Source organism: Rhipicephalus sanguineus, chromosome 1 (assembly GCF_013339695.2).
Source record: "Rhipicephalus sanguineus isolate Rsan-2018 chromosome 1, BIME_Rsan_1.4, whole genome shotgun sequence".
Classification (NCBI taxonomy): domain Eukaryota; kingdom Metazoa; phylum Arthropoda; class Arachnida; order Ixodida; family Ixodidae; genus Rhipicephalus; species Rhipicephalus sanguineus.
In genome coordinates, this window is record NC_051176.1 from 205,168,146 (window position 1) to 205,193,548 (window position 25,403).

At 45.0% G+C, this 25,403-nt stretch overlaps 1 protein-coding gene across 1 annotated transcript in view; it reads left to right on the forward strand.

Annotated features, from left to right (window-relative positions):
• Positions 1 to 24,362, forward strand: part of LOC119381308 (serine/threonine-protein kinase H1 homolog) — a 24,855-nt gene extending 493 nt beyond the window's left edge. The window contains exons 2-4 of the mRNA XM_049412372.1: positions 19,719 to 19,868; positions 22,446 to 22,607; positions 24,160 to 24,362. Coding sequence (XP_049268329.1) covers positions 19,719 to 19,868; positions 22,446 to 22,478 — 183 coding nt within the window. The 3' untranslated portion in view covers positions 22,479 to 22,607; positions 24,160 to 24,362. The remainder of the gene's footprint in view (positions 1 to 19,718; positions 19,869 to 22,445; positions 22,608 to 24,159) is intronic.
• Positions 24,363 to 25,403: the final 1,041 nt, after the last annotated feature.

Below are 25,403 nucleotides of genomic sequence, written 5' to 3' on the forward strand. Positions count from 1 at the left end.
ATTTCAGAGCTGTTTTGAAAATGGTTGCCTTACTATCGAATAGTATTCGATTGCGTTCTAAATTCGCTATTCGTACATTCCTATTGTCTTGTGGTTCGGCCTTTGGCAGATTTTTACGTGACAGTTTATTTCAGCAGAAGCATTTGCCTGTCACACAACAGCTGCTGATTCTTGCACACTTTCAAGCCGACATCCAATTGTCATAATAATTCCTAAATGTAACGTGGTTTACATGAACAGGTTGCAATAGCGATCACATTTTGTGTACAAAATGGAAAGCCTTATTCTCTTCAGGGAGAACTCGTTATGAATCTGACAGTGCGAGTGATCTGCTCACGTTGGCTAGTGAAGTATTTCTAAAGCCCAGATGCCCTTGCTTTCATTATTCTGTTACATACTTTTAACTTAAGACACTTGTTCTAAACATGCTGGATTTTTAAAAGTACTTCTGGTGTTTTCATGGGATATACTATTATTCACATTGCAGTAGGAAGGCACGAAAATAATGTTGAAAAGTGGTGCTCTTTAAACATTCGCATGGATTAAATCAAAACACAGTACAGCGAATTTCATGCTCTGTGGAATAGATTTATGCGAAGCAGTCAGTGAGAAGCTGCCCATGCTGCATTTTTTTACTCTCTTGAGCCAAGCATTACTAGGCTGATTGACGTCTTTGTGTAAACTGAGTAGTTGTCGGCATATCGAGTGCTTACCAGGCATGTGAGTGCACTGATGTCTAAGGAGTAGCTTATGTTATGACGCAATGTCGGCACTCACGTTAAAAGCACAGACATCAGGTTATCAAAATGAGGTGCACGCCACCAGGGTTCAAATCCATCCCAAACTGGTATTATCGTTTCCTTTCATTGGGATTTTTTTTCTCTGAGAAGCCGTTCACACCAGCAACATATTTTCTGTGCCGCGGTCTCCTTAGTGCTACACGTTAAGATTACCAAAGTGCATTCTTGCCCTTCCTAGGTTAACAAACATGAATCATGTGGGGCACATACCCACATTCCACAGGCCGTGGTGTGCAGGTATGGCCACACATGACTATGGGAGGGGTTTCATGACGTATTGGACAGGCATATCACATTATTCATGTGTATGGGCCACAACACTGAAGTTGCGATGTCGCACTCACCATTGATGTTCTTTCAGGTGCTGCTTCTATTGTTCTTGCGCCACACTGTCACCCATCACGCGGGCACCACTACGACTGGTTTTGCCACAAGCGCCTTGGTGTCCTGATGTCGCAGGGAATTGTTGTGTGACCCCACATCGTCAGCAAAGTATGAAGCATCATCATTTCCACCTCATCCCCCTCGCAATCTGGATGGTGCAGCGTTCTCCATTCAGCAAGATGGAACAGTCAGGTGACCAAGCAGCTCATAAGCAACTTATTTCTTCGATGCATGGGGCCTTGGCACTGCAGTACGATGCCATGCTTATTGTTGATGTTCTTCCAGGTTAGTACCATAGGTCGGCAAACTCACTCATGTGTCGACTCACTCAGACTCATATTGAGACGTGAGTCTGAGTGAGTCTGTGGAGTAAATTTTGCAAGTCTGAGTCCGAATGAGTTTGGTTGAGAAAAATTATAGTGAGTCTGAGCGCGAGTGAGTCCGGTTGAGGAAAATTTTGGTGAGTTTGAGTCTGAGTGCGCCCTAAGGGCAACATATATTATATGAATGAGTCTGAGTGAGCTCACATTTTTTGCCGACCTATGGTCAGTAGGAAACACACCGGTACCATGAAGACTATGTTTCCCTTGTTGTGGTGTTGTTGCTATTGAATTGTTTGAAATGTGCTCGTGCTGCCTTTTTATTTTTTTCAAATCAAACATTTGCTTTGCATAGCATGGTTACAACGTGAAGGTTATACAGAAGAGGCTCCCAAGGTCAGGAGAAAGTGCTGGTACTCTTTGTACATGATTACTAGATACAAATACCAAATACCTTGATGTACCTTTGACTTCTCCTACTTCTCAGTAGCGACGTTGAATCAAACCCTAAGCCTAGGACTGAGGCACAGATGGACAAATTAAACAATTTGACTTTTTCGGTCCCACATTTGTAAACTAGCTGCAATACAGTCCTGGAATCATTGAATAGGTTCCTTAACATTCGTATTACCCTGGAAAATGACTTGGACACAACATGCTGCTGAATTAGAATCGAAAATCGCATCAGTGCCGTCTGCACAGCCATTATTAACGCCTAATTTAGAAACATCTAATGTGTAAGAAGACATCTGATGTTATTTTTTATGGTGTCCAGATAGGGACAATGAAATTTGCATGTCTTTAGGGCAACTCGTGAGTGAATTTTGTTCCACTAGGCTTAGTGTCGTACAGTAGCCAACCATTCATTCGGACTCGTTGGGAATCACCAAAAAGTTAGACGAAAAAAAAGGATTTGCTAGAGAAAAAAAGCACCCTTATTAGTCCAGTGGCTGGAAAAAACTTGTCAATGTACGTCTGTACACACACACACACACTCGCAAACAATTCAGCTGTATTTCAGCCATTATTTGGCCATCGCTGTAGGCTGTCACTAGCGCTGCGTTAAATTCGCATTTGATTGCTATGGTGAGGGCGGCGCGTCATCATCGGAGTCACTGTCACCTGCGCTGGTTCGAGAACCCGACGCGTCATCTCATCATTGTCCAGCTCGGTGAAAACTTCCAAGCAACTTCGGAGTGAGGTTGGCCACCTTCCACCTGATGAATAATCGCTGCTTTTTTGCACCATCAGCAGTGTCTTACATTTGCCACGTTTATTCATTAGCCCTGACCACGCAGATGAACGGGTGGCGTCAGAGCCATCCCAGCAGATCAGGCCTCACACACCAAGCAACAAATGAGAGAGTGAGACGCAGATGAGGCCTAGCCGCAGAAACAACAGAAAACGCAAACCCTAAATGCCAAAAGGGAACGATGTTGGGCTAGTTGGTGTTGCAGTGCTCGTGCCGTCATTCTGTCTTTGTCGGTCTTGTGAGTACTGTCATTCACTTCAGACATCAAATTGATCAAACCATGAAACGCCACACCACAGCCGTGGCCACACACACCGAGCCAGTGCCAACCGAGCTGACTCCGAGCGTGGCTTGGCGTGCGGTTTGGCCGTTGTAGCCATTCAGTGAATACTTGACTGGCTAAAACCAAAAGGCAACCATTACACATAGCCAACAAACAGAGCCTTCGACATCGGCAAATGCAATTTCTGCGTGGATTTTGACGCTGGCACGACCTCCAGCCGTAGCCAATGCAAACCTCGAGTGCTGACAGCATAGTAAAAGTACTGTAAACATTGCTGACATCTTGTCATTGCGTTTGACGGCGTACCCAAACAGCCAGCAGGAGTCCGAAAAATCAAACAGCGCACAGTGGAGCATCCAAATTTTCAGTTGAGAGTCTGCATTACTCCAGTGGGACGATTTGCGGTGCCGCGAAGGTGTTCGAATAAACAGCGACTATACTTTCCATTCTGAGAGTGCATTGTTTGGGCCACTTTTCAACTAGTAAGATAAGGCCTATCATTGCCAACTTGTACAACGATAAATAAGTTGAATCTGTGAGGAGCAACAGCTTCAAGCTCAAGTACACAAGCTTCGGCGCCTCTCATGATTATTCTGAGGCCGTCCAGACTAATACTTGTGCACACAGGCACTTTTGAACGGCCGTTCATTCAATGGCCATCGAAACACCACAACTCTATTGACTCGATGGAGTTGTCGCGCTTCTACACAGCAGTTTTGAAGGGCTGTTTCTCTCAAAGATTGCATGGCGCTGTGGATATTTATTTCGTATTCATGTCTTCGACAGTTAAATAATACAAGTCTGCTTAAAAGCACAGATATGTCTGTTGTTTTTGTTTAAGCATTTTAATAAGTTGTTTATTCGTAGTTATGAATACATATTTAATTTTTTAGGTTGTTGAGCACCGAAACTGTGGTGAACGATACACGGCAAGACGACATGATGAAGACAAGCACGTTGCTGTTGAAAATATGTGCAGTTCGCACATTTGATTAAATAACGCTCACACGTACAACTGGTTAGATTTATTGTTTCTAATCGAGAGTACGAGCACACTGTGAACGAGAGGGCATGTTTGCGCTGTTTCCGCTTGCGCCACTGAATGCTTATCGAAATTTCAATAGAGTTGTGGTGTGCTTCGCTGGCTCGATAGACTATTGACTCGACGGCCTTTGAAACATCCCGTGTAGCAGTTCATGCTTGACCACTGAGTCGGTAGACTACCGGTTGGAAGCTCTTTCAAATGCCCATGTGACACGGGTATAAACTCTGTCACTTAGGCACTACACAAAATCAGTAAGGAGAGACGGTGGCTGCATTTGCCTTACCTTTAATAAGCATTACAATAACAATGTGTGGGACAATGCCTATGTGTGGGAAAATGAGGCTGGTCACATTGTTTGTCTCTCTCAACACTCCACGGAAGATAGACGTTCTTCTATTCTGATCTCAGGTCAGACCTCAGTTTCACATCACTCAAATCCTCAATCACTAAAACCGATAAATCCCTTTTTTCTTGTGCACTGACATCAGACGTGCCATGTCAAAGAGTACCAAAATATTTTGCTAATTGACTCATGTTGCACATCATTAATAGCATGGCTCACTGATGTTGTTCTGAAGAACTTGGTGTTTGTCAGCAAAACACATTACAATATATTTCGATGGGATAGATCAAATTGCAGAGGAGGTGGCGTAATCTTGGTGATAAATGATGACTTGTTGTCGATGCCGTTAAATATTAGTTCATTTCTTTAATGTGTGTGTTTCTTTAAAATTCTGTTCAATTGATGCAATTATTGGTGTTATCTACAGTCCTCCTAATGTGAATTATTTTTTTTTTAGAATTTCATCGACTTCTGTGTGAAATATGTACACATTTCCCTAACTCTACTGTGTTCATATTCTGTCATATTCAGAGATTTTACTTTCCCTAATATATACTGGTTCACTCAATCCTTCACAGCAATTAAGTGAGAGCGAAGCTCATATGTTTCTTTAGTCGTGTCTTGAGTTTTTACTATCGCAACCTATCACTAATCTCACATGTCACACATCAAGCACCGCCAACATTATTGACCTTGTAGTAACAAATAATCCTGATGTTTGTTCAGACATAATTAATTTAGAAGGCATTTCGGATCACGACGTAATAACAGGATGCATTATCGGTTCATTTAACGAAAAAGGAAACTGCTGCTAAACAAATAAGGTGTGCAGCAGAGCTGACATAATTAACTGAATTGGATTGTTTCTCTGCTAAGTTCATTATACGTTAAACCCCAGATTATTATTATTATTATTAAGTTCATTATTCCTTGCACACTGTCGAGCAGAATTGGAATTTGTTTTAAAATAATCTCTCTAAACTTAGCCATGAATTCATGCCTCTCATGTCCAATAGATGTAGCAGCAGCACACCATGGTTTAATCAGAAGTTGCGGCGGATGAATACCTAGAAAAAGTGATATTACCAGCAGACAGTAAAAAGCAGTCTTTTAAACGAGTGGGAAAAGTATAAATGTGGCAAAGAGTCTCTCCTAAAGTACACTCAGCATCACTTTTTTAGTTGTGACATGTCCTCTCTGTCAACCAACAACCCTCGTAAATTCTGGCACATTGTAAACCTTAGCTTTCACCCTTGCCATCTTGCTTAGAGATAATAGCAGTGTCATCACTGATGTATGTGATTGTGCTCAGATTTTAATGACTCATTCTAATTAGTTTTTGGCAATCAAGATGTAAGCTTATTTCTTGAATTGAATACATTTCATGACATTTGCACCCCTGAAATAGTTCCTGATGAAGCGGATTTTAGCTTTGCTAAACAACTTTAAAATTACTAGTAGTTTGCATCACCTCGGCTTTTACAATAATTTGCTTAAAAGTACATCACAAAGCATTTGTTCTGTCTTGTCCTGTGTTTTCGCCATCATTATCAAATGGGCTAATTCCTTATGACTGGCATTTAGTCAGGGTAATGCGTATATTCAAGTCAGGTGAACATTCCTCCCCACTTCATTATCGAGCCATTTCACTAACAAGCACATTTTGCAAACTTCTCAAGAATGTCGGTCACAGCCAAGTAATTAACTACGTCGAAGATCATAACATTATTTTCAAATATCAGCACAGCTTTTGTAAGGGTTTTTCATGTGACACTCAACCTGCTGGCCTTCTTAACCACTTACATTTGTTGCTTGAGGTGGGCGCCCAGGCTGACGCAGTATTTCCAGATTTTTCTAAGGCTCTTGATCAGGTTCTTCACCATCGACTTTACTAACACAGCTTAACATTCATCCTAATGTGGTCATCTAGATTAAAGACTTTCTTTCTTTCAGAACTTTGTTCACCTATGTTATAATTCTAACTCTCATTCTGCTTATATAACATGTGTATCCCAAGGAAGTGTGCTCAGTCCTCTGCTTTTTCTAATCTGCATTAATGATGTGCCTGCCTGTGTAAAATCTAGTGTTCAACACTTCGCTGATGACTGTGTGATTTACCGTAACATTACCAATCACACTGGCCTGCAATCCCTACAAACTGACCTTAAACAGTTCTGATTGGAAACAAAACATGTGTCTTTCACTGGTCATCTAGCTCGCATTCCAACCGCTTACATCCTCAGTAGCAATACTGCAGAACTAACAATATGCAGAAGGCTCTCGATAATTCAAACTCGCGGGGACCCCCCAATTTTGTTTGAATTACCAGAAGTTCAAAAAGCAAGTGTTTACAGCTTGAGAACAGTCAGTCGACAGGCATTCGTGAACAAGTAAATACAAGTGCGCCAAGCGTGGGGGGTGGGGGGGGGAGCCACTTGAGTGAGAGTTGATTACATCATTACAAAGTGGTGTTGAGATGCAAAAAAAAGAGCATGTTGGATTGTTGCTGTGGTGCTTCCATGGGATTGCCATTCAGACATAACGGGGGAAAAAACGGTGCAAAATTATGACGAGACACAAGACGAAGAAGGCACAACAGTGCTGGCTTACAACTGATCTTATTTTTCGACGTGTGGGCACATATATACCATGACAGTCAAAAATAGGAAATTTTCAAAATGAAGTAACATGGTTGGTGCCCCTATCTCTAGTCAACATGCATCACCGCTGAGCACCACACGTGCTGTACATATCACCGACTGTTAAAATATTTTTTTTGTGTGTGAAAGCATCAGAGATGGCATGCTGACACAGTTAGTTTCTATACGTTCTGTTTCTGCAGCTTCAATTATTTCTCTGGTTGTATGATCTTTGTTTTTCTGCTATAACTTTGTTTCTGAAAAGATTGGTTTGCAGCCACAATCCCTGCAGTGGAGGCCTAGATGGCCACTAATCACACTGTTTATGTTGTAGTTATGCTCTGTTAGTCATTCATTAAGGCATCTTCCTGTTTGCCCTATATATTTTCCTAAACAGGACAGTGGGATTGATTAGACGACCAAACCAAACCAAGGTGAAAGACATTACAAAGTAAACGAAACAGGAAGGCAGCAGCCTCAGTTGTGTTCCATAAAGCATGTAAACCTATTTGTAAACTGTATTGAAGGCTTCATCTATTCAATCCCACTCTTGTGTGGAAGAAAATATATAGGGCAGAGAGGAAGACGCCTTAATGAGCAACTAAGAAAGTGACAAGGGCGTAAGATACAAATCATAACATGTATGTCATGTACGGTTTGATTCACATTCCACAGTCTTGGGACGCTTGCAGTCGTTTCGTTAAATAGATATGTACCAAAATTATTATGGTGTGGAATGACTATGACGAACAATAATTACAGGAGGAACATGAATGCCTTCATTTGCCTCGAAAACAAAGAATGCGGTCTATGCAGCTCCTTGCTGACTGCTTTGCATTACATCGGTTCCCACAATGTGTGGAATCTGCCAAATTTTCGTGTGAAGTTCTACACTTTAGCTGCAGATTGAGGTTTCATGTATTATTTTCCATACATTTGCACTATATAATGGCAGCGTAATGTACTCATAAAACTGCTAAATTAGCTCGCACTATTTTGCTGTTGTACTTGCCTGGTGTGATGTGTTTGTACTAACACGATATCTTTTTCTTTTCTTTTTCAGTGAACAAATCTGCGCAATACTGTTGCATGGTGGAAATCATACAGGTACCATGGGTGTTAAGAAGTTTTGATATTTTTTCCATGGGTGTTATAAATTCCAGATGTAAAGATAATTAAATGAAATAAAGCTTCTCTGACAATTTTTATTTACACAATATGTCGAACGCCTGTGATGTATTTTGTTTTATATTTCTAGGACAATAAAGTTTAATTTCAGTGAAGATAAAACTTGACCTTGTCGGTTTTTAGGCAAGCGAATTCACTTCATATATTCTTCGCGCTTGTTTTTTACATGTACAGGGGTGGTCAAAAGTTCCCAGGCCATGCTGCCATAGGATTACGTGGGATAGCGGTCTGCGAAATTTTGACTACCCCCGTATCTGCCGAAGATACATTTGTTTTTTACGTATGCCTAATGTTGAACTTACAGAAAACACATTAGTTTTTTACGTCCATTTAGTACTGGCATTACGAATAATGTGTGAGAAATGGTCCACGTAACAGAAAACACATTAGTTTTTTACGTCCATTTAGTATTGGCATCATGAATAATGTGTGAGAAATGGTCCACGTAACAGCTCTCGTTCCGTGGCAGCTGTTGCTTCATTTCTTCATTGCGGAGCGCTTCATAATAACATGAACGGGCTTTACGTGCCATGGGTTCTACGTAATCACAGGTCTCACGTGTTCGGAATACGAAAAGTGGTCGGCAGCATTTTACCTACAGGTTTTTCCGTATTCAAGAGCCTTTTTTTTTAAGAGTGTGCCGCGAAGCGGTACTTCTTGCCTGCCACAGAAAAGGATTGTTTCTATTATTGGCAGCAAGTTCTTGCGGTTTTCTTCCGCCTGCTTTTTAAGACCGTGGTCAAGTTGTGGTTAAGATGTCCATGCTCGTGAGCGGGACCGGACTGCTAAAAAGTTCTCCGATAGCGTTGTTGACATGGCGTGATAACTGCTGGATGCGTGGCTCTTAAAGGCGTCCATGGCTTTCTTGTAATTGGTGAACTCCTTAGTTACAAAACAGCCCAAGCGCTGGTGCTCCCCTTTTCCTGCACACTCCGCTTGCGAAGACTACGCAATACTTGCATACTGCTCCTTGAAGCTTCTCTGAATAAACAAGCCATGGGTAACGATCTACCCAGTGAGGTTGGAACTTCAGATTCCTTTTCCCTGTGGCTGGATAATCATAGTTAGCCGGAGGGGTCCACGGATTGAGCAGCAGCTTCTCCGTCGTCTCTGGATCATTTACATTATTGCTTTTCGAGGCAAACAGTCCCAAGTCCAAAATATTCGCACTCGTCGCACAGAGGGGAGGCGAACCAGAATGTGTAGGTGCCATGCCACTCACCTTCCTTGGGCATTGCCCAGTGGTAAAGGCGTCACTTTGCCCAGCGTTGACTGTAGAACAAAGGTCACTTGGAGTTGCACTGCGGCCACCATCATTTTCCGGCGGCGCATGGGTGTCCTGCTTGTGTTCGTTCTCAGGTGATTCACATAAACCGGTGCATTCTCCTGAGTCGCTACAGAAGTTCCGACGCGCTTGGCTTTCCACCAGTGCTGAGGAGGGCGAAGTTTTATCCTTCGAAGGAGGCGGTTCTTCTCCGTCCGCTTCATCGGTTCGAACTTTCTTGAAGTAAGACGCAAGACTCCTTTGCTTCGTTGTTGCAGAGTGTCTTGCAATCCTGTGCACGCACACAGAAGTGGCCAGTGGCTCCAAAAAGACGTTTGCGACTGCTTCGACTGCCTGGCGTGAACGGCGGGCGATGTTTTCTTCCTCTCTTATCCACTTTACAGTGGCTAGAATGTAGAAGTGTGATGAACGCGCCGGCTCCCGCGTGGCGCATGTGTTTTCTGAACGCCGCTACAGCTGGTGTGCATGCAGGACCATTATTGTACTCCCGCTGCAGCAAACTGGATTAACGCTACTTAAAGACCTTTTCACAGAAGACTCCATGGGCACTCCATACTCCCCTTAATATACGTGAACCCCCCCAAGAATGCACTGCCGAGACATTTGCACTCCCGTGGTACAGTCCAGAAAGCAGGTGTTGCTCCGTTCCTGTGAAAAAGTCACCTTTTCACAGACGGCTCCCTGGGCGCCTGCATAATTCTCTCTGGGCTGCGCTAATTAAATAGCCGTGACCCCCAAAAATGCACTTTGTAGGCTGTGACGTCAGCCTCTGTACTCCCGCGCGCAGCCCAGCTTGGCGGCGTTTTTTCTCTCCTGTGAAAGTTGACCGCTGGTGCCGGATTGTGTGCCGGCTGTATCCTCGCTTTGTGTGCTTTGTAGGGAGGCGCATATACCTTGTGTGTACAGAAGAGGTAGATTTCCTTGCGTGTGGTTAAGGTTGTTCGAAGTTGCTCGGATATGCCAGTCTTTCAGTAGATGTCATCTTCGATGATTCGTTTCGGTGGCGAAGACTACAGTTTGAGAAAAGTTTACCCTGCAGCCTGCGTCCTCGGAATGCGCCGCTGAGTTTTTCCGCTTAGGGGTTTCGTTCCCTGGCAAATTTGCGCACGTCGTGTTGGTGTTGCCGTTGCTGTCGAACTGTTTACTTTCACAGAAGGAGACGCGCTTTTCGTAGAAACCCAAAGCCGACACGTGCGGTCCGCACAGACGGATAACTTCTCCAGCGGCAATGCACAAGGAAAGCATCTGGAATCAATAAAGGAGCTGCTACGAGGTGAAAGACGAAAAAGAAAAGACTCGAAGGAACGCGAGGGCGAAGTGCAAAGCTGTACAAATAGGGCAGGTGCGCGTGCGGGGGAGGGAGCGCTGAGGTGTTCTGGTAGGTTTGAAGAAAGGAAGAAGAGGGAAGCAATGCCAGGAAAGTTGCAGTGTAACTTTGGCAGCTGGGGGTCGCTGTGAAGGCGTGTAAATATTTTAGTATCACCCGAAAAGTTAAAGCATCAAAAAATTTCGGGGGGGGGTCAGAACCCCCTCAACCCCCCCCCCTAGTTACGGGCCTGAACATAAGGGGTCCTTGGCCGCCATTATCGTCAAAAATCTGCTCGGCCACGCAGGAAGAAATATTTAGGAGGTGAAACTCCCATTGGAACGGGCGCCTGCAGGCGTCCAGATAACGTCACAAAAAATACAAAAATAACTTGCGTCGACGGAGGCACTTCAATTGGCTGCGCCTTGCGGCGCCAAGCCGCAACCACAAAAAAGAAAGAAAGAAAGAAAGAAAGAAAGAAAGAAAGAAAGAAAGAAAGAAAGAAAGCGCTACCGGCCTGGCGCGGCTGGGCGAGCACGCCTTTTCGTGAGCAGACGACAGCGGCGTTTGCTTGAGCGGGCACGTTTATCTTTTTTTGCGGATTGTCTTCTCAGTAACAGCCCGTGGTAACAGCTCAGGTCAGTTTCTGCTAGAGGGCTGTAATAGCGCTGCTGTGCACAGTATGCTCTTCTTCGGCATTTGCTAGCCCAAAATGGGGCGCAGGTGTTTTGTTGAAACCTGCAAAAGCGAGCACAAGTCTTGCAGGGGAAAAGTGAGTGACCACCTTTCAGGCTCCAAGTGATCCAGAACATCTGCAAGCATGGGCTGCGGCGATTCCTAGAGGCGGACGCCAGCTCACATCGAAAGACTGCGTCTGCGAGAAGCACTTCACAAGCGACATTATTAGACGGAATAAATACTACGGAGAATTTCGAGGCGAGGATATCCTTGACCACCCGAAAATACCTAGACTCGTTCCAGACGCTGTTCCCAGGGTCTTCCTTCCCTCTCCAGCATCTTTGACATCCCCGAAAAAGAAACGCACTTCAAAAGAACCATCTTTGAAAAGCATTCATGATACTGCTAAAAGATAAAAAAATAGTGTATACGACAAGCAAGGAATGTCACCAGCGGCGAACGTCAGCGATATTGACAACAGTCGTCAAGATGCAAGAGAAAGTCGGGTTGGTCGCGTGCATGCAGTTTGTGAGGTCATTGAGCTTGAGGAAAATGCTCTCTTTGCGTTCACGCAACCAAGTTCTTCCATGCGCTAGCACCGGTGGCTCCGACCCGCTGTGCGCCACAAAAGATCAGTGCAAAGCTATTACGACTCCTGCGGCAGACGCGCAGTCAGGGGCGTAGCCAGAAATTTTTTTCGGGGGGGGGGGGGGGGGGGGTTCAACCATACTTTATGTATGTTCGTGCGTGCGTTTGTATGTGCGCGTGTATATATACGCAAGTAAAACAAAATTTGCGGGGGGGGGGTGAACCCCCCCCCCCTGGCTACGCCCCTGCGCGCAGTCATGCGTTTCCTCGTTTGAGCAATGCTTGCTTCATGAACTGATGAAAGATAATCATGTCAGCTTGCCGAGCCCAGCATGGAATCGCCGTGAAGTTAGTATGGAAGGCGTCGAAAGTATTTGTTTCACGGAACTCGAGAAAGCTTCACCAACCACACCGTTCAGCTATTTTGATCGTGAGTTTAGAGCTAGTAATGTGTGTAGAGGGGCTTAAAGTAAGCCCATATGTTTTCGAGCACGAAGTGAGCAGTAAGGTGTTCAACGTTCGATGTGGCCTCGACAGTGTCGCAGACATCCCTGGATTGCTTGCCACGTTCCATAAAAGCGTTGTGTGCAGTGGTGGCCCTGCAAAGAGTAGGTTTCTTGGCATTCAGTTAGAATGCGCCACAGTTGACAGATTCGGATTCTGGAGGCATCAAAATTGTTCCCTACTACTGGATGCATGCGCATTGCAATGCAGTTCCTGCAAATCCTTAGACAACACGCTGCGTATTCACAAAGCGCGGAAAGCAAAACGAGCGAAAGCCACGCGCATTCGACTTTTGGAGAGTCCATCGAAGAAGCTGAAGTTGGAGGCATTGCGAAGGCAACGTATTGCCTCTTATCGCTTGAAGTTAAGGCTCCAGAACAAAGCGGGGCTTCTGGAAACGCACCGCATGCTGTTAACGGAAAGCTACATCAAAACACGGAAGGCGTTACTCAGACAGCTGGCTGCTACTATGTCTTTTACATATTCTTTCGCCATCAACTGCGCGATTTATTCGGGAAAGTGACGTATTGCCTTTGCCCTGTGTAAGAACTGTAAGGAAATACATTGCGACTGCAGGGATTAAATGCGGTTTCGATTCACAATTCTTTGCACTACTGAAAAAGAAATTACATTTGAAATCTCGCTTCCAAAGACATGGCAGCTTATTTTCGACGAGTTACAGATGAGGGAAAGGAATTATGCGGAGTCGAAAACGCTAACTTACACCGGCCTTGTGACTACGGTGAAGGTGGTGGTGAGACATCCGCAATGGCCAACCATGGACTTTTGTTTATGTTTTGCCCCTTGGGAGAAAATTATGCACAACCTATCGGGGTGTTTGCATCAACGGGAGCGACAAAGGGAACTATTTTGAGCCATTTGGTGCTGCAAGCGATAGTGATGTTGGAAAATGCCGGCGCAATTGTTGACGGCATCGTATGCGATGGCGCCAGCACCAACAGGAAAATGTAGACTGAGATTGGTGTCAGTGGGAAACTGGACAAACCCAAGCTCTTGTTTGAGCACCCGATGAGTGAAGACAGAAAGGTGTACGTACTTTCGGACGTGCCGCACCTCTTCAAGTGCATTATAAATATAGACTACTAAAGCAGCGCCTGCTCAATGTAAAAGTAGAGTGGATGAAATGGTGGTTCTATGAAGCTTTCTACAAAGATGATTTGAAGAATGCCGGAGGCTTGAAGTGATGTCCGAAAATAACCAGCCGCCACGTAAACTCCCCCAACATGGATTTAATGCGTGTTAAACTCGCAACGCAGGTGTTCGGTCGATCTATGGCTTCGGCCATCACGTACTATATATACATATATTCACCGGGATGTCGCCTGTCCATTGCATCAAACAGGTCATTCATACATTCAGGGAACTCCACAGTACCCGCCGTATCCAGCGAGTTGAAGACATTGCGTTCGGTGTGCGTGTGCGTGTGTGTGTACACACACACACACACACACACACACACACACACACACACACACACACACACACACACACACACACACACACACACGCGCGCGCGCACGCACACGCACACACACACACACACACACACACACACACACACACACACACACACACACACACACACACACACACACACACACACACACACACCGAACGCAATGTCTTCAACTCGCTGGATACGGCGGGTACTGTGGAGTTCCCTGAACGTACGAATGACCTGTTTGATGCAATGGACAGGCGACATCCCGGTGAATATATATATATACACACACACGCACACCGAACGCAATGTCTTCAACTTGCTGGATACGGCGGGTACTGTGGAGTTCCCTGAACGGATGAATGACCTGTTTGATGCAATGGACAGGCGACATCCCGGTGAAGCAGTGCACAAACGAAGTCGAGACATTCTTGTGATGAAGGAATCGCTTCAATGGCTCAATGACTGGGAACGCGATCTCAACTCTGGTGTTATCACCAAGGCCATGTTCCTGACTGCATCAACAGCCGAATGTCTCCGAGTATCCATCTTATCAACGTTAGACCTGACACAATATCAGCTTACAGAATGCGGTTTCAAGTATATGTTCTCACTGCCAAATTTAATCAAGACTCTCTAGAACGACTTTTCGGGAAAGTCCGACTGGCAGCAGGTGAAAACGAGCACCCCGACATGCCAACGTAATGCTAGCCGTGTACAGTGAGCTGAAACCGCCAAGCTCGAGAGGAAGGGCCTGTTGTGGACTTTGCCGCCTTTAGAGCTGCATTCAAGAACAACAAGCCCGATGAGTCGAGCCTAGACATGCTCGAAGCAAAGCTTGACGGGCTGATTGAAACTGAAGCCTGGCACTGTGACGACATTGTGACAACTGACTACAGCAGTGTCGAAGTTGTTGACGTAATCCTGTACTATGTAACAGGGTTCGTAAGCCGAAAAATGACAAAGTTGCTTCCCTGCGTAAAATGCAGGCAGTCTTTTTCAGTCACAACACCGAGTAGGCAGGAGGCTGAGCTGACGCTCTGCAAGACAAGAGGTGGTCTCACGCACCCGAACTCACAATTATACGAGATGTTTCGCTGTGCTGAGAATTTTTTTTCGAAGAGCATGGACGACTGCGATGTGTTTTAGGGCATGATCGAACACGTTCTTGGCAATTTCCGGTTGACCTTCCCATGCGACGAGCATTAGAATGAGGCAATCGCGAAGATACTGCGGTATTACGTCGCTACGTGTATGAGGCAACATTGCCTCTGTGAAGCAAGGGGCAGTGTGAAAGTGTCACAAGAGAAAAGAAAGCTGTCGAGGCTGTGTGCAAACTGAATGCGAGAAATACTATGAAGGCGCTTCCGTGTGCATGCGGATGTTTCGTGTGGATAAGTGAACGTTCTTCTCAGGTTATGTGTAGAGACTCTGCTCTGCCAGCTTCCTTTTGTATAATGCGTGTTCATAGTGCATTTCTACTGTCGCTACGGGACGCTGAGATTAATATTGATATATTACTACCTGTGTTTATTTTTCTAAGGCAAAAACAGAGCCCTACGTATATGCAGTAAACTCAAATTGTACAGGAAGTGGTGGACGACATAAAGCACATTACACCTTTTCTGTTGCAAAATCTTATTCTCCGACCGAGTGGTTGTGGTAGTGGTCCGTAACAAGAGGAAAAAGGCACCTAATTTCTGTCTGCCTATAGGCGACACGGCGCAGTGCCTATAGGGGGGGGGGGGGGGGGGGTAAGGTGGGAATAAAAGAAAAGTAGAGAGAAAAGAGAAAGAAGTGATAGATACTCGGCAAGCAAGAACGACGAAGAGAGAAGACAGGAAAGATAACCTCCCTCTAAATAACCATAATATGCAAAATAAAGATTTGATTTGAAAAAAAAAATATTATATTTATAAAACCACTCAACTCTTGGCCAATCCCCCACAGTGGGTGTGAGCCGAAGGTGAAGGTGAACAAGAACAAGAACAAGGAAAGATGGGGAGCCGGTCACAAGAGTTCAGGGACGGGACCACGATCAGCCAGGGGCACGATGCACGTCGGTGACGAGGCGGCGAAGGCCCCGTCGATGAGAGGCGCACGGCATGGCGGTCGAGGCAGCCGTCACGGGGCGTCGATCAGCGAGAGGCACGAAGAGAGATCCAGGGCGTCGCGGACGATGCGACCGTTCTTCATGAAATCCTGCGAGCAACTCTCCGACCAAGTGCGCATTCGCTTGTCGCCTTGCCGGCTTGTTACCTCCTCAGCTTGGTCACACACTCGGTTACATTTTGAAAGCATGAGGGCGTTCGGTGAAAGCCAGCAACACATATATACACCTACTCATTAAATATCATTGCGTGGTTGTCAAACAAAATAGCGCCGCGTACAAACGAAAGTAACAGATCATCTGTTATTATAGCGATCATCGAAAGGAACGACATTCCTTTTTTTTTTTTCTTTTCTATGCCGGTGCTGAAATGATAAAAGCACAGCACCAAATGCTCTCCGGCCACGGCTCGAGCTTCTTCCTCCGTGTCTCCAGCCTATACTAGCGCTGAAGAAGTTGGAATGACTGCTGTCAGTAGGAATAGTCAAGCCCGCGGCGACGGAGAAAGAAACGAATGCGGCCGAACGCGCTCCGCGTCCACGCTCCGCGACTGCGGCGGAATGGGAGCAACGTGCGCGATCGGTTCCATCGGAAATCGAAACAGCGGCAATTTCCTTGTATTCCGCCAGGCACCGCCAGTATTAAGTGGCTCCCCGGCAGCGTGACCATAGAGTAATATAAAAAAGGTTAAGAGAGGACACTCCCGTAGGCCCCTGCGGCTGATTTGGGTTCGCAGCGCACCAAACGGAAGTGGGGAATCCTAACAGCCGCCTCAGAGATCGGAAATCGCAAAAAAAAAATTAAAAATGCCCATCTCAGAGGCCATTATTTAGCTATAGGTAAAATTACACGGCCCCCGCGACCACTTCTGTTCATGTGATTGTCTCGGAGGTCATTATATATATATATATATATATATATATATATATATATATTAACGCTTTATTTGCATGCGTAAGTAGCTTCGTGTGTAAGCCACACCGCCAGAGCGGCGAGCACACAATGCCATTGTTTATGCAGACACGACAATCGTTGGGAGAGACGAAACATTTTATTTCAAGTGACATTCTCAGTAAACACATACAAAAGATGGGTGCACTGCACAATGCAAGACAGCTGCCACATGTTGAGAAATTGCACAGTAGGAATAAATAGGCGATATTTAGAACATTCCCACAATACAATAAAAGTGCAGAAAGGACAGCATTAGCATCACAGAGGAAAAGGGGACGATTTTTCAGAGTGAAAAGGGGCCACTCGATTTAAGCGAATGAAGAATATGTATGACCATCCAAACACTAACTAGCTGAACGGCAAAATAGTGCGAAAGATACGGACATACTTTGATAGTTAGCTAATGATAACCACAACTTCAAAATTACATCTTGGAAAGGTGCAAAGGGCTACCTGTCGTCTCGCGGAATCCTGAACCAGTTTAATACCACGCTCTCTCCCTATCCTGCCGTTGTTGCACCACGCAGCGCAGCAGTAGCTGCCGTAGTACTTGACTCCGGACGGCATGACCTGGAAAAAAAGAAAAAAGTTTACCGTATTTTCTCTGGCCTTCGCACAAATTGTCTCCGACGCACTTCTCAGCGCCCTTTCGCGAAAAACAGTCCCAAGCAGTTGCCGCAGTGAAAACAAAGCAACCTTCGGTGCATGAACTACTGAGGCAGCATTTAACGAGAATATTACGTCGTAGCCACGGCCAACGAACACTGTTGTCATTTCTCAAGTTCTCTCTAATTCGGCTCTTAACATAGGCGTGAAGCAAACTGCGAATACCACAAATAACGATTCTAAGCATAACTGCACTCTTTCACACATTTGCACACCCACGCAGTGAATTACAACTGCGTGTAACGGCATTGTATGTGCAAAGAAAACCTTACGACGCAAGCGGCGACTCATTTTTGGCGCCAAGAAACGATTTCTTCGCTAACGTGCTGCGCAGCATTTCAAGTTGCTATTTCTTAATGCAAAGCAATTCACGAGCATCATACGCGAAGCGTGAAGCACAAAGAAGCTTTCGGCGCTAAAACATAAAGTACGTCAAATGTCAACTTAAAGCTGTAGCGACAAATACATTGCAAAGTAATGAAGGGAAAAAAGAACCAAATGAAGGCGTTCTTACCAAGCAGTCGCCAAGCAGAGTGACTTCCCGGCAGACGATCCCAGCGAATTCCACGGAGCAGGTAGAGCCAATTTTGTATGCGTCGCCGCTCATGCCGCGTCGTCGTGCCATGCCGGCAATCCTGACCATATATGGTCATGACAGCTACCAATCGATGATTTCGAACTGTCCAATCGCAGACGATAAAAACGGATTTAGAGCCGCACTGCGAGCCAGCGGAAGCCACTGCCGTAGCCACATAGTCTGACAAAGACAAGTAGATGTATCGTGAACCAGAAAAGGTACTGCAGTAGATAACTAGCACGCGCGTTCTCTTGGAAACAGGGAGTGACGTTCTGCCGTCTAACGGCTGGCGAGAAGCTGCGTAGCTCCGCCGCTTATGGGCTTGTGTGTCCACTCTTGTCATTTTCTGTTACTCTATGGCGTGACGTTATCTGATCGCCTCAAGTAGCGGAGTTGCACCTCCTATATGTTTCTTGCTCGGTGGCCATAACCCTTCACATTAAACAATGACGGGACAGGTCCGACTGAGTGTAAGTTATGGCTTAGGCATACTTCGCACCCCCATAGATAAGGGGGGGGGGGGGGCTACCCTTGCTTCCCCCTCCCCTGTGCGCACGCACAAGGTCACAAAGACACAGAAGAATGAACGTTACCTAATCGCAGCCTGCGTCAGGGGCGTAGCCAGGGGGGGGGGGGTTGGGGGGGTTCAAACCCCCCCGAAATTTTTGCAATTTTGCTTGCGTATATAGGCACGCACACATACAAACGCACGCACGAACATACATAAAGTATGGTTGACCCCCCCCCCCCCCGAAAAAAATTTCTGGCTACGCCCCTGGCCTGCGTGTACCGGCAGCAAAATTAATAACAATAACTGTAGCACAGAACCTAGTAGCGCAGTCTGGTCTGTCCATCCAAGACGGTGGTTCTCGTGCGGCGCCTCGAGAAAATGTTTCCCACCTCTGTTCTGTCGAGAGACCAAGAGTAAAAATTTTTTTAATCGTAAAAATCTTTTTAATGTTCTCTATTTTAGGACTTTATTCGGTACAGCATAGAGATTCCTGTGCTACGTAGCACGTACTGGAGAAGCACGACGTTTATAGGCGTGCAAGTCAGGCCCCTTGTGTGTTTCTGTGGACCATAGTCAGAGCTTTAGTCTGATTTCTGCTCAATATGGCAAGTAAGAATGTTCTCGTTGAGCTGAATTTCTAGAAGATCCAGGTTCTTATGTGTCCTCATCAATCGCATCTTTAGGCACTGATAGATGTTAGTCGCAGAAAAGTATCTTCCTTTATTCTCTTTTTTTTAGTGCCGCCGATTATAAGAGGTTTTCTAAACTTCGATTTCTGACTGCGCTTTCGTTGATCGAAACTCGCCGCTCTTCTCCTGCACAGGCCTGGGAGCACGTGTCGGAGGAGGCGAAATGCGTAATTCGCCAGCTGCTGCAGCGGAACCCAGTGCAGAGATTGAGTGCTGCCGAGCTGCTGGATCATCCCTGGGTGGCTGTGACGATGGCAGCGGATGCTGCGCGCCGGCCGGCACAGGTGCGTTCTTGAGAGCCCCTCACCAGCTTTGGAATTTGCAAACAAACAAGCGTGGTGCGTAGATCACTCGTTAGCGATCGTGTCCGCAAAGTGTGAAGCGCCCACGCGGCGCGAAAACTCTGAACTTGTAGCAGAGGGTAACACAACACTTTAGCCTTCGAGCACCGTTGGCCTGCTAACATCCCTGTATATGATTATCCAGGGGCACTAATTGTAGCAACTTACTCTAAATAACCCAGCAAAAACCAAAAGTAACTCAAGTTACATCAGGAGCACAGCAGGGCAGTCAGTGTCTTGGCTCTTATGCCTTATTTTTATTAACGATCTGCCTCAATGCATCAACGCGAACTTAAAAGATTTCCCCGATATGTTATTTATAAATTTATAAAAAAAATTAACTTTTCTTCCAATCATATTGTCCTCAACAATGCCCTAATATAAGTGTCGGAATGGGTTGTGCGCGCACGGCCGCTGGATACGAATGCACACGCGAAATGGCAGATAACTTTAAATATAAAAAGGACAGCCTTGCTAAGAATAACCCGTAAACAAAATTTTTATAATAAAAACTTTCCTGCGCCATTGATGAAACGCAAGTAACTTCAGTCAAGCAGCAAAATTATATTGAATTAGTGATCCCTTGTGAGCTTAGTAAGTTGTAAGTTCGCACGGCAAAAATACTGTGCAAACTTATTGTTGTGCCAACTTGTTCATAAACAGCTTAAGATCATCAGCTCAAGGACTATATCCAAGTCTGAAACTAGACAATCACCCCGCGAGCATCCACTAACATTACAGGAATGCCGTTTCAACACAAACTGTTTCAAATATTCTTTTTTTCCCGCAGGCGATCAGATTAGATTACCCGAATGTACAATTAGTAGTAACGATTTGAATAAATTTCTAACATTACTTTATAACCACATGCGTAGCACTTACAGTTAAATGTGGTGTATTTTTCTTACGTACTAGTATAATTCCTGTGCAGTTGCATATTAAATGCGAAGCATTTCTTAGCGAACCTTGGGCACTTTGAGCGTTTCTTTTCTATCTATATCTATCTATCTATCTATCTATCTATCTATCTATCTATCTATCTATCTATCTATCTATCTATCTATCTATCTATCTATCTATCTATCTATCTATCTATCTATCTATCTATCTATCTATCTATCTATCTATCTATCTATCTATCTATCTATCTATCTATCTATCTATCTATCTATCTATCTATCTATCTATCTATCTATCTATCTATCTATCTATCTATCTATCTATCTATCTATCTATCTGCCTTGCCTTGTCTTGTCTTGTCTTGTCTTGTCTTGTCTTGTCTTGTCTTGTCTTGTCTTGTCTTGTCTGTATCCGCCTACATCTGGGTGCTCTCGTGATCGCCTCCTTAACTTGGTGTAGACCAAAGTTGGCATGGGAGGGTAAGGGGATTTGACGAATATGACTGTCGGGTCATGACATGAATAACGTGAAAATCCTGTCGCGTACGTCGTCCAACCCTTTCCTCCAGACACGTGTGGTAGGCACATAACCGTTTACCACGGGCCGCGGTGTACGGGTATGCGCCACAGATGATTGACAGTTTATATCTACCCAGGAACGGCGAGAAGAGACATTGGTAATTTAAGTGCGAGAGCGTTAAGAAAAACCGACACCGGCAGCGTTGACCCGACGAATGGAAAGAATAAAAATTAGGATCCCAACAGGAATCAAACCCAAGCATTCTGCGTGGCAAACAGGTGTTCTACCACAGAGCCACGCCAGGTCTATAAACTGGTTTGGAAGGACAGCCTCTGCAGGCGTAATGTCGGTGCAACGTCAACTGTTGTTGTGGTGCTGGCTATCTAATTTACAAGAAAGCAATAAAAACTACACATGTACTCCTACGATACAGGCGTCACATCAGATTAACGTCTGTGGTTCCAGTGTTGGCTCCACTTTTATAGCAGACTAATAAACATTGCATTTGTATCCCTATAATTCAGCAAGCTATATTGAAGCATTGCTCGACCCCGGAGGAATACATTAACGAAAATTACATATGATATTGACATGATTGCACTATAAAGTGCACTTAGTTTTGATAATACAGACGTATGTACTCCAACGTGAGGGCCGACGTAAAGTCGCACCATAAGTAATTAGTAATTACCCTTTAAAAGCCAGTGTTGTCGACGTGCCTGGTAAGCCCACGACGTGCACACAGCTACTACACTTACAAAAACATGTCGATCCACCTCGTAACGCTTGGCTCAACGCTATAAAATACAGAATTGAAGTACTAGCTGACTGCTTCGCATGAAACCGATTCCGACAACGCGTGGGATCTGCCGAATTTGTATCATTACGTGCTGCATGTCTGTTCGTAAGGTTTTCACCATGTCATATGGCGTTTTCTCCCACCAACCCCAATTAATAAGATATGTAAACACCTATGGGCATTTTCTTTATAAGTGTTCTTTTTTTCTTGTTTTGGCTGCCCTCCTGCAATAGACCCCACTATTACTGGCAATGTGTAATAAAATAAATAAATAAATAAATAATCTTTTTTTTTTCTTTCAGGTCCGGTTTCAGCGTAAAGTAGGAGAAGAGTGAGGTTATTTACTACCAGGGGCCTCACTTTGAGCGCGTGTTGGCCTACTCCTTTTTTTTTTTTTTGACAACTTGCTGTGCGAGAGGGCGCACGGAAGCAGCGCTTCGATTTGAGCACCTTTGCTCGTACAAGTAAGTGGACGAATGGTGACCTCAGGGACTGCGGTCATTGAGGGTTGTGGCTCAAAGTTACGTATACACTAGTTACCGCCTTACTGCATGTCATAGATAACTTCGGCGTATATATACAGTGACGCTACGCCGAATCTATTCCCTCAGTTGCGCGCTCCTATTGTCGCTTTCTGGACGCCTTTATTTCGTATAGCTATGTGTGTGCGTGCGTGCGCGTTCGAAATGTTCTGACGGCGGGTCTTGAATGCGGGTCCTCTAGTGGGCTCATGAGCCATTTTATAACCGCTACGTCACAGGTGCGTGCGCGCAAGCAAACGCGTTAGTCGTTTGGCGTGTTTATACAAAGCTGAGTTTGCGATCCATGCAGGGTTTCGGGATATGTGCACTCGGCGCCATCCCCGCCGAAACTGAATGAGCATTAGGCAAAAAAATTCATAATATCCGATGAACAAAAATCGTGATCAAAATTTACTTGTTTTACATAGCAGAGGCCCATAAGTCTCTATCCTGTCATATGGAATCGCAAGTCAATTTTGATAGCAATTTTTTTTTCGTAAGATTTTTTTTTCGCTTATTTACCATTCGCCTATTTACCATCACTGTTACAGATTATAATTGGTTGACCTCGCCAGTGCCCCAACCCACAACGTGTAATGCGAACGCATTTCTCTGGCATCTACCGCCTCGACTGCTGATCCGAAGGTCGTGGGATCGAATCCCGGCCGCCGCGGCTTCATTACGATGGAGGCGAAATGCTTGAGGCCCGTTTACCTAGATTTGGGCCCACTTAAAGAAGACCAGATGGTCAAAATTTCAGCCGTCCTCCACTGCGGCGTTCCTCATAGTCATATCATGGTTTTGGGACGTAAAATCCCAGCAATGATTGTTAATGGCATCTACCGCTAAATCGACACTGCTTATTCGGCACTGCGACGTGTTTATATAGTAAACTAAACACTCCCCTTGCCCTCAGGCACTGTTGAATTAGTGTTCAGCATGTCTGTATTTGAGCGAACTTCGGGGATTGCGCAAGCCTATATTTGAGACGTAATGATTTCATTCATTTTCAGAAGAGCAGGCGCTCTCGCTGTTATCAGTCACAGAAGCACAAATGTGGAGCGCGCAGTGCCGTAACAATGTTTGGACCCCGATCCCTACCTGAAACACTGAAAAGTGCCTGAACGATAAAAAAAAATGCCAATTTCATTAATAACAAATAGCGCCACATTGGCCATGATTTGCTCTTCTCCGTAATTCGGACGAAATATTTATGCTACTTTGGTTTTGAATGCTACAATGGAGCATTCTGAGCAACCGTAAACAATCGTGTGCAAGAAGAATAGAAGTTATGTATAACGTCTGTTCGCGCACGTGTCCTGTCTTAACCGCGAAAGTGGTGCAACTTGCAACCCTCGCTGTTTGGGCGCACATTCATGCTCACTTGTGATAAGTGACGAAAATTAATCGGATTAGTCTCTCATTGGCTCAGTGTTTTTATTAAATCACATTCTCCCTTCTCATCGGTTGGCGCCCTCTGTTCTTCTCGTTTCAGATGGACTTTGGACAACCGCACATTTGACGAACCCTTTCACGGGCGCGACTGCAGGAAGATGCATGTTTTTTGTTTTTGTTTTTGATTTATATGTTTACTGTTTTTTTTTTTAGTCATACCAGTCGACAACGACCGGTGTCGGGTGTGTGTGCGTATACATATGTGAGCTTGCCGTCGCGTTTACTCCATCTGCGGAGCGTTATTTGGATGCGGCTCAGCTTAATATATATATATATATATATATATATATATATATATATATATATATATATTATATATATATATATATATATATATATATATATATATATATAAATTAGCGTTTCATTATCACTATTTGCGCCATCATCAGCACAGTTATCTATAAGGAAAAATGCGGATGTATTTTTTTACAGCAAAAGTTTTACCTAATTTGACTCGCAACTATGTTGCACGTTTATATATGCAGATATATGTATATATGTACAAATACAACAAAACCCTTTGTTTGTTTTTAATGTGTGACAACGACGATCGTTTGCTGAATTAATATCGCGCACCTTTTGTGTGGTTGCATCGTATTTGTTTTGTTAGCCTGCAGCTGGTGTTGCCCTTGCGTCATCGCAAGAACGGCAATATGTTGGCGTGGCAGCACGCTGGCGCTGTAATGCTCTGCCGCGTCCTGTGCGCTGTCTTAATTCTTTCACATGTTTCACCGGACAGCCCGCGCTACATATCAATTCTGTAAGCGCCTGACAAGCAGCACGCTGTGCTATATATGTAATGTTCTGTCAAATAAAGCCTTTTGTGGCCCGGTATGCAGTTCTTTCATAAGTATAATTTGTTTAACCGCCGAGTTTTCTTTCCTCTCTTCCCTTCTGTCTTCCACGTTTGGTGGCGTCGTTGTTGGCATACCCAGCAATTCCGGACATCGCTTTCAGTTCGCGGTTTTTGGCACCACGTGGCGTGCGGACCTTAAAGATTCGTAATTCCCGCTATGACTCCGACAGCGTAGCGGACACAAAGACAGACGACAATATCGGCTTTCACCACCACGCGCGAACCGGCAATCGGCGACTGATAACGGCAACGCATGCGACGAGCGGGCGGCTGCTCAACTGTGAATCAGCACTAGTTTTGTTGCAAAGTGGCTCGGTCCTTCTTCAAGACGGCGGAACCTGGAAAGGGCGTCCTGCCCTTCCTCTCATTTTTCTTTCAATATTTTCCGAGTTTCTTCCATATTTTTCGTCCGATCGTACTGCCGT